General features: G+C 42.0%; 1 protein-coding gene across 1 annotated transcript; it reads left to right on the forward strand.

Annotated features, from left to right (window-relative positions):
• Positions 1–1635: 1635 nt before the first annotated feature.
• Positions 1636–2867, forward strand: LOC147623562 (double-stranded RNA-binding protein 3-like). Its single transcript, XM_086820858.1, has 3 exons — positions 1636–1863; positions 2154–2402; positions 2532–2867. Exons 2-3 carry the CDS (start codon positions 2163–2165, stop codon positions 2781–2783), a joined length of 492 nt encoding a protein of 163 aa, XP_086676984.1. The 5' UTR covers positions 1636–1863; positions 2154–2162; the 3' UTR covers positions 2784–2867.
• Positions 2868–11708: the final 8841 nt, after the last annotated feature.

An 11708-nucleotide genomic window follows, 5' to 3' on the forward strand; every position in this document is an offset into this window, starting at 1 on the left:
ATGTAAATGAGAGAGGGTGGGAGAAAGAGAGAGAAGAAGGGTGGGAGAGTGAAAGGGAGGGAGAGAGAGGGAGATGAAAGAGCGAGAGAGAGAGGGGGAGGGTGGAAGAAGGAGAGAGAGAGGGACGGTGGGAGAGTGAAAGGGAGAGAGGGAGAAGGAGATGAAAGAGCGAGAGAGAGGGGGGGAGGATAGAGAGAGTTATCAAAGAGAGAGAAGGATAGAGAGAGTGAGCGAAGGAGGTTATAGAGAGTGAGTAAAGAGAAGGATAGAGAGAGTGGGCTAGGGAGGATAGAGAGTAAGCAAAGAGAAGGATACACACACACACACACACACACACACACACACACACATTTAGAGAGAGTGAGTAAAGAGAAGGATAGAGTGAGTTAGGGAAGATACAGAGAGTGAGAAAAGAGAAGGATAGAGAGAGTGAGAGGGAGAAAATAGAGAGAGTTTGAAAAGAGATAGAAGGATAGAGAGAGTTAACGAGGAAGGATAGAGAGAGTGAGCAAAGAGAAGGAGAGAGAAGGAGAGAGAGAGAGAGAGAGAGAGAGTGAGATAAGGAGGATATAGAGAGTGAGAAAAGAGAAGGATAGAGAGAGTGGGAGGGGGAGAATAGAGAGAGTTAGCAAAGAGAGAAGGATAAAGAGAGTTAGCGAGAGAGGATAGAGAGAGTGAGCAAAGAGAAGGATAGAGAGAGTGAGTAAAGAGATGGATAGAGAAAGGGAGAGAGAGAGAGAGAAAGAGAGCAAAGAGCAAAGAGATGGATAGAGAGAGTGAGCAAAGATATGGAGAGAGAGAGAGAGAGAGAGGAGGAAATAGAGAGAGAGAGAGAGAGAGAGAGAGAAAGAGGGAAGGAGGATAAGAGGTAAGAGAAGGAGAGAGAGAGAGAGAGAGAGAGAGAGAGAGAGGAGAGGGGAGAGGGAGAGAGCATAGAGAGAGTGAGCAAAGAGACAGATATAGAGAGAGAGAAGAGAAACAAAAAGACTTAAATGTTGGTTGGAGAGAGGAGAGGAGAGGAGAGGAAGGGACGATGGTAATAGATAGAGAGAGAAAGGAAGGAGCAAGGTTGGTGGTGAAGGGGGTTGTGGGCTGGTGGCAATAGTTAGAGAGAGATTGTTCAGGTAGAGAGAGAAGCTTGCTCCACCTAAAAAATCACACTCTTGAGGAACCACTGCCTTGCTCCAAGTTCGTTTATATTGCCATACTCTCTTTCTTGAAGATGAAACAAAAGTTGTTGCGTTTATTATGTGGTGACTGCATTTGCTCTGCACAGGTTGGGGTTGATTGGATGGGGGGCTTCTGTAGCACCGCCTTTAGGTGGTCTCACTGCGAGTCCTCAAGGTAGACGCAAGTGCTTCTAAAGTGCAGCCTTCCTCTTGGAACCCATTGAGATCTACGTAGTCTTCCATAGCTTTGTCAGAGGGCTTGCGTTTCCTAGGGAGAAGATGAGATAGGTGTGGGATGCTGGAGTAGAGGAGAACCAAAGATTGGAAATGGAAAGGCGATCCGGACCAGGCACGTGTGATGGCTGCCCCCAAAACTCGCTTGAGTTCAAATTCGAAAATCTCGCATGTGTAAGGGTCGTGTGTCGCTGTCCCTCTCTTTTTCTCTCTCTCTTTTTCCCTCCAGGACGAAGGCTTGGGGGGTGAGGACTCGAAGGGGGACGAGTGAGAGTGCGCATGCCGTTGGGGGGAAGAACTACAGCTTACATTGGACCTAGCTCTGTTTTTGAAACTGCCCTAGCTCATTGCACCTTGCAGATATATATATGTGGGTGGAATGAACCTCGTCTCGCCGCCCCCCACCACCTCTCTCTCTCTCTCTGTCTCTCTCTAAGCTATCGTAGGGTTCATTCCCCAGGTGAGTCATTGTTCTGTGTGAGCTATAGTAGGGTCAACATTTTTGGACAGGCAGCGTGGCTGCGGACCTTCCCTACCTAATTAAGCTTCTGTCTGTCTGTCTCTACTGATGGAGAGAATCATGTGTTGTGCCTATAACCGGATGATATATAGATAATATGTAATGTTTACATTGTTTCAGAAGCAGCTTAGATTTACAGAAATATGGAATTGGACTTGTTTCTGTTGAGAATCTCATAAGCAGGGTCCTTGAGCAGCTATCTAATCACGTGTTTCTCTTGGTTTGTCCAGCCTTTTGCAATGTATAAGAACCAGCTGCAGGAGTTCTGTGAAAAGGCTGGTTTTGCCAGACCAAACTACGCGTGCAGTAGAGAAGGACCTCCCCATGCCCCCAGTTTCAGAGCTTCTGTGACAGTCGGTGGTGTGACATATGAGTCCTCGTCGTTCTCAAACTTAAAGGCAGCTGAGCATGCAGCTGCCAAAGTGGCCCTAAATGATCTGCTGATATCAGCCGGAGATGAGCTTCACTTTGATCCCTTGGTAAAAAAATGCTGTTCTCTTTGCATGCAAGGGCATCAAGTTGTCAGAAAAAAAACTTAGTGGCTTTCTTCTGTTGGTGGGACTCTGATCTTTTTTTTTAAAAAAATTAATTCAAAAAAATGGTTTTAGGAGAAAACTGGTCTCTGCAAGAACCTACTGCAGGAGTATACACAGAAATTGAGTCTTTCTAACCCTGTGTATTACACTCGGGAAACCAAGCAAGGGTCTCTCCCAGTGTTTTGCTCCACCGTTGAAGTGGATGGCAAAGTCTATCAAGGGAGCTCAGCAAAAACCAAGAAGCAATCGGAAATCTTGGCTGCACAAACAGCATTACGGGCCATTTATGCAACAGGACACACACACACAGCTCAGGAAGCATGATAAGCTATATGGTGCTTTCTTGTCTGTGCTTAATATATTATGTTTGAGCTAGTTAATGTAACTTGTTGTTGGTATAGGAACATTATGAGCATCAGATTCCGTTTGAATGTATCAAGTAATTTGTGATTCACATGTCAGCTTGTCTTCCTTTGATTTCTTCAATATGCAAAGTGGGCATACACACAGTATAAACTCCCAAAAGCTCAATGTATTTATCAGCATGCCATTCTAGCATGCTGATGAGCAAAATGCATGATTTGGATGAGCAACTTTTGATAATGTATTATCTCATAAAATTACCAATACCTCTTTGCCAAAGATTCAAACCTTCCTAATGTGCCCATCAAGCCTCTGTCTGACCTTGCACCTTCAATCCTTTAGCTAACCCTTGCTACACATTAATTTCCAAGAGAGCCTAGCACCTAGGCTATACTATCCTTGTCAAACCCTTTATCATCACAATATTGTCTCCTCACAATAATGTGTAGATGTACACCCACGGCTCCAGTCTAGTGGTTAAAGAGGCTGAGTGATATCCCAGAGGTACGAGGTTCGAGCCTCCCTTAACCCTCTAGCCAGTGGTGGTGTGTGTGTGTTATACACAAGCTGTTATACACAAGCTGGATGTAAATGCGCAATTTCCAACAATTCCAAGTCCAATCCAAAAAATAATTTGTGTACATGTGTTGATGCCATGTCAAACCTCTTTGTAGATCCGGGGCAATGACAAATGGTGTTTAACTTTCATCCTTCTTATTCCAAGTGTGCATCTATTAACGGAGTTCATGGCTTTCCTACTTGAAAATGCAGGCTAGGCTTGCCTACAACTAACCACAACAAAAGCTTTCCAAAAACCTAATGCACAATAACATAAATTGACTGACACAACGAGAGTAGGAGGTGCAAGAGGCTTTCAATCCACGGGTTTTCCTTGACTTCACCACTTGCTTGATATTATCCCAAAGATTAGGTACAACTAGTGATATCTTACTTATAATTTGTTCAGTCTAATATAACCACAAAAAATTAGACCTTAACTAAACCTCGCTAATATGATGGGTGTCTAAGCATCATATCATATCCAATGGACTTGGCAAAAATAGGTGGATTTTGATGCACTTTTTGTATGCAATAAAGTCAATGGGCATAAGCACGTTAAGGTGGACTCAAAAGCAGTGTCTTGGACACTGAGACACTGCTTGAATAGCATCAAGAAATTTGAAATAGCTAGACTTTTCAATGATAAAAAATGTGGGTATAGTAGGCGGTTATGGCTCGTTGCTATCTTTCTCTCTCTCTTCCTTTCAATTGTTACAGTACTACTCTCTTGTAAGTTACATCGTAAATTATCTTTCTCTCCCTCACGACTCTTACATTATAGATACTCTCTCTCTCTCTCTCGATTATTATAGTAGAAATACTCTATCTCCATCCTTGTAATCAAAGCAACTCTCTCTCTCTCTCTCTCTCTCTCTCTCGACTATTATAGTACAAATACTCTATTTCCATCCTTGTAATCAAAGCAACTCTCTCTCTCTCTCTCTCTCTCTCTCTCTCCAATCAAAAGCTAAATCTAATTTGTCCCTCTCTCCTTGGAATTTGAGCAATTGAAAGCTCTCTCTCTCTCTCTCTCTCTCTCTCTCTCTCTCTCTCTCGTGCTAGTGGTAGGTTTTAGAAGAGGTAATCACTAAAAGCTCTTTATGTGTGAGTGTGTTAAGCTGTCCAACTTGTGTATTATTCTCTCTCTCTCTCTCTCTCTCTCTCTCTCTCAATGTGCGAGTGAAGCTTTCCAACATGTGTTTTATTGTCCATGGTGTTTGGTTAGTTGGTTATAATAATTATTGGTCTTCTTTAGTAGTAAAGAAGCAACATAGGAATAACTGGCAGCAACTCGGTTATATTGTCCATGGAAGAAAAACTAGTTGAGAACATTAGCATTGCTAACATCATCAAGGAATATGAAGCTACAATAAAAAGGGAGCAAAGAAGTAAAAATAGGTTGAAAAGGCAATAAGAACATGAAGAGTATGCAAAAGAGGTGGATGAGGAAACTAGGTAGAAGATTTGTATAGACATATCAACTAGAAAAGATATATTCAATCGGCTCATCCTTCAGTCATCTATGAAGGATTTTCAAGACAGGTCTTTTAGGCAAGAGACTAAGGTTCAAATATCACTTGTAGTAAATGTTTGCAATACTTTGAAAAGTGTGAGCGACTAAAATCCTATGCAAAAATTTTCATCAAATGATCCACCATGTTGATGCTATTGAATTTTAATGCATCAACTTCTCAAAACCTGAACATAGCAAAAGCATCTAAGGTCTTAAGCATTCATAGAAACGCTTCCTCTGCAAAATCTCAACTTTAAATTGTCTCCTTAGTTCTTGACGACCTAGTGTCACTATTATTCTTGGACTCTGAAAGTGTGGACTCAAAGGAGATAGTTCCATGTTTTCATTGTCCACATGTCAAAAACAACAAATTATGCACAAGTATAATTATACAACAAGACATCAAGGATGTAGTCTTCTCATTTTTGGACAATAGAGATTTGTGTCTCTCCAAATAAGAAGGATGTATGTAAGAAACAGATTGGGAGAAAATCATTCAAACATCCAATGCACCTTCTTGACGAGCATTAGGTTAATTTTTAAGTCACTGCTCTAACTCCATGATTATCATGCCATGCTATCATAGTAGTACTGCAAGAATAACTTCTAGCTCTTCAAGCATGCAAGCATTGATAGTACCATGACAAGCACATCTCTTAGCACTATTGACAATAATGAAAGTGCTAAGTTTCTCTAATACAATTACTATTAGTTGCTTATTAGTACGAACAACATTGCTTTTAGTGCCACTAGCACTGCTAGCTTTTCTTTAAGTGCAAAATGTAGTATTGCTTCTTTTGTAGTAATTGGCTTTTCTATTAGTTCTTTTGATGCTAACTAGTAGTACTAGCATTACTACAAATGCCAACTACTAGCAAAACCATTGTTGTTTTTAGTGTTAACTAGATTTACCGTTGCTACTTTTGATGCTAACTAGCACTATAAGCATTACCTTGATTGCTAACTAGCAGTACTAGTGCTAACTAGAAGTACTCACAATACCTTTCATGCTTACTAGAAATACTAGCACTACTATTACTACTTTTAATGCTAACTAGCAGTTCCATTACTGGTTACAGTGGTAACGAGCTTTACCATTGCTACGTTTGATGCTAACTAGCACTGTAAGAACTACTACCGTACATGTAATCAACATACCAGGAGCATAATTGCTGCATTTAGTGCTAACTAATAGTAGTATGAGAATTACTAGCACCACTTGCTCTTGTGTTTATTAGCAAATCTATTAGTACTTCTTGTTAGCACTACTACCATTGCTTACTAGAACTCCTTAATATCATTGCTAGACCTTATTATTATCATGCTAGTACTTCTTGTTAGCACTACTACCATTGCTTACTAGAACTCCTTAATATCATTGCTAGACCTCATTATTATTATCATGCTAGTAGTGCTTTACTAGCACTACTCGCATTAAGGTCAATCATATAGATTATTTCATGATTTATTTCTTTATTTTGATACCATTGTAGGTTGAACTCTTTTAATAGTTTGATGCTTGCTATCCAGATCATCTTAAAAAGTTGCTATTTTTGTTGCAACAATGGGTTTGCTGCTATGAGCAACAAAAATAGCAACCAAATAGCAGTTCTTAGTAGCAAAAGTACTGCACAATAAAAAAATGCTAGGGCAAACTAGGGAGTTTGCATAGGACTCCCCAGTCCGACCCAGCTCTTTTTTTATTAAAATAGAGTCACAGTTTTATGACCCAAACATAAACATGAAAAACACACAGATTGGGAAGAATGGTAAAGTTGCTAATACAAACTAACCAGACACATTATATCATGGTGGATGAATGGTAAATTTGCTAAAATAGGAGGGAGAATAGAGAGAGTTATCAAAGAGAGAGAAGGATAGAGAGAGTGAGCGAAGGAGGATATAGAGAGTGGGTAAAGAGAAGGATAGAGAGAGTGGGCTAGGGAGGATAGAGAGTAAGCAAAGATAAGGATAGAGAGTAAGCAAAGATAAGGATACACACACACACACACACACACATATAGAGTGAGTAAAGAGAAGGATAGAGTGAGATAGGGAAGATACAGAGAGTGAGAAAAGAGAAGGATAGAGAGAGTGAGAGGGAGAAAATAGAGAGAGTTAGAAAAGAGATAGAAGGATAGAGAGAGTTAACGAGGAAGGATAGAGAGAGTGAGCAAAGATAAGGGGAGAGAGAGAGAGAGAGAGAGAGAGAGAGAGAGAGAGAGTGGGGAGAATAGAGAGAGTGAGTAAAGAGAAGGATAGAGAAAGTGAGATAAGGAGGATATAGAGAGTGAGAAAAGAGAAGGATAGAGAGAGTGAGAGGGGGAGAATAGAGAGAGTTAGCAAAGAGAGAAGGATAAAGAGAGTTAGCAAAGAGAGAAGGATAAAGAGAGTTAGCGAGGGAGGAGAGAGAGAGTGAGCAAAGAGAAGGAGAGAGAGAGTGAGTAAAGAGATGGATAGAGAAAGAGAGAGAGAGGAGGAAATAGAGAGAGAGAGAGAGAGAGAGAGAGAGAGAGAGAGAGAGAGAGAGAGAGAGAGAGCAAAGAGCAAAGAGATGGATAGAGAGAGTGAGCAAAGACATGGAGAGAGAGAGAGAGAGAGAGAGAGAGAGAGAGAGAGAGAGAGAGAGGGAAGGAGGATAAGAGGTAAGAGAAGGATAAGGAGAAGGAGAGAGAGAGAGAGAGAGAGAGAGAGAGGGGAGAGGGAGGGAGGATAGAGAGTAAGAGACAGATATAGAGAGAGAAGAGAAACAAAGAGACTTAAATGTTGGTTGGAGAGAGGAGAGGAGAGGAGAGGAAGGGACGATGGTAATAGATAGAGAGAGAAAGTAAGGAGCAAGGTTGGTGGTGGAGGGGGTTGGGCAAGGCTGGGCGCGGTGGTGGTGTGTGGAGATGGTGGTGGCAATAGTACTTGGCTCCCCGCTCCATATCCTTTCCCCATTGCCCCAATGATCGATGGGTGCCTATTGAGCTTCTTAAGTACATTCAACGATATGCCCGCCCCTACATCCAGTGCCTTGAACACTTCATCGACATCTGCATCCCCCCAAGAGCTTACTGTACCTTCAATAAGCAGGAGGTGAAGAGGTTGGGGAAGGGCAATTTAGGAACTAGGTTCCTCTCGTGGCTCGCCACTTTTGCATTCCTCATCAGAGCGACGATGAGGATTTGGATGAGGAGGTAGAGATGCCTGCATTGCAGTTGGCAGGGTATTTGAGGGATGACAAGGAAGTGAAGGCACTAGGTACGAGTGCTGGTGTGGAAGAGAAGTTTGCATCAGAGCACTTTCTAGAGGGTGCACAATCTGCAGTTGAACATCCCACTGTAGTAGAAGATGCGGGGCCATCTTCCCCACACGAGGAGAGCAAGGTGCTGCAAGAACTTGAGATCAATCTTTTGAGCACCATTGTGGTGGAAGGTGAAGAATACTTATTTCTTCATGACCTTGAAAAGGCAGCTGGCTTGAGAATGGATGAATGCTTGGGCATTATATGCACATGATGTGAGGTGGACCTTGATACGTCCAACCTCGGTTCTCACCTAGATAGTGTTATATTACCCCTTGGAGAATCTATTGCAGAGATAATTGCTCTGGTCAAGGAAACTGTGGTTGAGACCGCGGAGCAAGCCCTAGTTCCAGAGGAGGAATTCACAACCTTACAAGACAAGCTAGAGGCTGAAAAGGATACAATTGCTGCTGGAGTGATGGAGGAGACCAAAGCACCTAAAAAGGATGAGGCTAAGTCCTCGATTAACCTCTCCAACCCCACCAGCACTTTGGTAAAAGAAGACATTGAGCAAGAGGTAATAATCGACCTTTTACAACTTAGAAACATTTGTAATTATGTATAGGAAAATATTTTGATTTTTCCTTTGATTGCAAAGGGTGGTTGAAATTGACGCATTTGCTGGGAGAGGCAGCACGGCAGTAGAGACCAGGCCAAGGTCCATGGACATGATGCTGCGTTGTCGCACTATCTTGGTCAGCTTCCTGTGGTGGATGGCATCACCATTATTCACTGGGACTACACCCCTCAATCTGCCTTCACTCTCTTCTTTTTGAAAGCCCTCTCTAAGGTGCTCTGTGTAGCGTCTATGGCGCAAAAGAGCACCAAATGTATAGTTTTGATTAAAAAATCCCTTGCCTTCGATGTTTTTGGTTCTGGATTTAGGGGTAAGCTTCTTACTCGTATAGGTATAGCCAAAAGCATAGGCAGGATCCTCAAGAAATAGCCCAATCACTCCTTGAGCACACTCTGCCCAATAACAAGAGAAGGAAGATCAATATTGTAAGAAAGCTTTTGTAAAGATGATGTATCACTTCTTATTATGAATACAATATAGTTTTTGCAAACTTATTTTCATCAAGTATATCATTGTTTTTTCTAGTTGTACCATCAAGTTTTTTGTAAATGCATCATAAATGAACCTGGGAGCCTGGGGGAGCAGTGCTAGAATAGTGTAAATTTTGAGCCTGCACCGCTGTTATAGAGCCCAAATTCGCACTGTTTTGGCATAGCTTCCCCAGCCCTTCAAGAGCAATTCTCATGTATTGGATGATAAATATTGTATTTTTACACATGATTAAAGGTATTTTTATCTTGTAAATTACTATTTTTTATAATCAATGTACTCAACTTCATTATAAATGCATCAAAAATAATCATGAGTGGCTGGGGGAGCAATGCCAGAACAGTGCGAATTTTGAGCTTGCACCGCCATTGCAGAGCCTAAATTCGCACTGTTTTGGCATAGCTTCCCTAGTCCTCCAGGAGTAATTCTGATGCATTGGATGACAAACAATGTATTTTTACACATGATTAAAGGTGTTTTTATCTTGTAAACTACTGTTTCTCACAATTAGTGTACTTAACTTCATTATAAATGCATCAAAAATGATTGTGAGTGGCAGCCTAGGGAAGAAGTGCTAAAACAGTGCAAATTTTGAGCATGCACCGCTGTAGAGCCTAAATTCGCACTGTTTTGGCATAGCTTCCCCAGTCCTCCAAGAGCAATTTTGATGCATTGGATGACAAATTTTTACACATGATCAAAGGTGTTTTTATCTTGTAAACTAATGTTTCTCACAATTAGTGTACTTAACTTCATTATAAATGCATTAGAAATGATCCTGAGTGGCTAGGGAAAAAGTGCCAGAACAGTGCAAATTTTTAGCCTACATCGTCGTTGCAGAGGCCAAATTCGCACTGTTCTGGCACAATTTCCTCAGTCCTCCAGGAGCATTTCTGATGCCTTGGGTGACAAACTAGCACATGATAGACACTCCATGTTAAAACAAACATGATGACACCGAGACATTGTAAGAGAAACTTAAAATTTTAATTATCAGAAGGTTACAAATGAAAGCCAGATAGGCGTGTACAAAGGGGGGTTTGAAACAAAAGAGTTGCTTTAAAAAGAAGGTTAACATCTAAGATCTCTAGATCCTCTTTGCATGTATTGCAAAGAGGTTGGTTTCTTCAAAAAGCCCAACAAGGTAAGCCTCGGAGGCTTCTTGCAATGCTTCAAGGGAAATCCCCTACACACAGAACTCTGTTTTATATCGTTGGAGAATCTCCTTCATTGTGCGAGCGAAAGGGGCTCTTCTTATCAGCAACTTAGTGTTCCTCTGATAAAACTTAATTTCTTGTAGAGCTCTATGCCCTTGGCGCATCCTTCTCCTTGGAGCTCTCTGTGTTGTGTTGGTGCGTTGGCGAGGTTGGGACTTCCTTGGCTTAAAGAGCTTGACCTTTCTACGCTTGCGCGCACTTGCGCAGGAACCTCCTTTTGGTCTCTCTCATAGTCTGAATCCTCCTCCTGCTAGTGTTGTGGTACCTGTGTATCAAGTTCCTCTCAGGTAGGTAGGGGACCCTTTCCTGGTAGTAGGGTCTTGCCACCTGTGGTGCTGCGTAATGTAGGAATGTTTTCACCAACCTAGTCGAACTGCTCATCATCGGCCTCTCTGTCTTGATCTCTCTGGGGTGGCTACATTGTGGGGTCTTCTTCATGCACTTTCTCCCACTAGAAGGGCCTGCATGTGTGTGCGTTGGTGTTGCTGTGGGAGGAGGGTTGGACTTTGGTGATCCCATTGGGCGTGTCCTAGAATCCAAGGGGTCACTCTCTTTCGTGTGGTGTCGCTAGTATGTGGTCGTTGGGTGCCTTCAATTGTGTTTTGTGAAGGCATGGTGACACGTGCGGTGTTCTTGGTGCATGCCATATCCATGTATGACTATGCCTATTGTGCTAATGTGGTGATGTGCTGGTGTCTTTACGTGGGTGCCTACGTAGATCTTGAGCTCAAGCTCTCTAAAAAAGTGAAATGAAAATGAAGTGAGAGAAGGAACTATTAATAGTTTTTTTCAGGGCAAAAAAAAACCTAATTAAACTTATTTTCTTAGCCTTATACATCTAGATTTGTGCTGGTAACAACCCAATGCCTCCCTTGTCTCCTCATTCGTGCACGCCAAGAACCATGCCTATAGGGAGCATTGGTCTGCAACCATTCAAGCTGAGCATGAATTTTTGCAGCCTTACGTGCCTCTTGCGCAAGCTTTGATTGTTGGGGGCCCGCTCCCTAACCAATACCCTTCCAAAGGTTGTGCGATAAAACCAATTGAACATCTCTTGTAGATAGTTTGTACATGTTCCTCCTAGAGAAGCTCCACCTCCATGTCTTGTATTTTTGAAATAAACCCCTCTTGCTTTATAATGTGATTTCTCCATCCCTTGGGTACTCCACATGTCGAGCGATCCATACTTGTTCATGAAATACGCACCATACGCATAAACTATGTGCTGTACACATGACATTAG

This window comes from Cibotium barometz, chromosome 26, assembly GCF_041138505.1.
Source record: "Cibotium barometz isolate CiBa-2024 chromosome 26, ASM4113850v1, whole genome shotgun sequence".
NCBI lineage: Eukaryota > Viridiplantae > Streptophyta > Polypodiopsida > Cyatheales > Cibotiaceae > Cibotium > Cibotium barometz.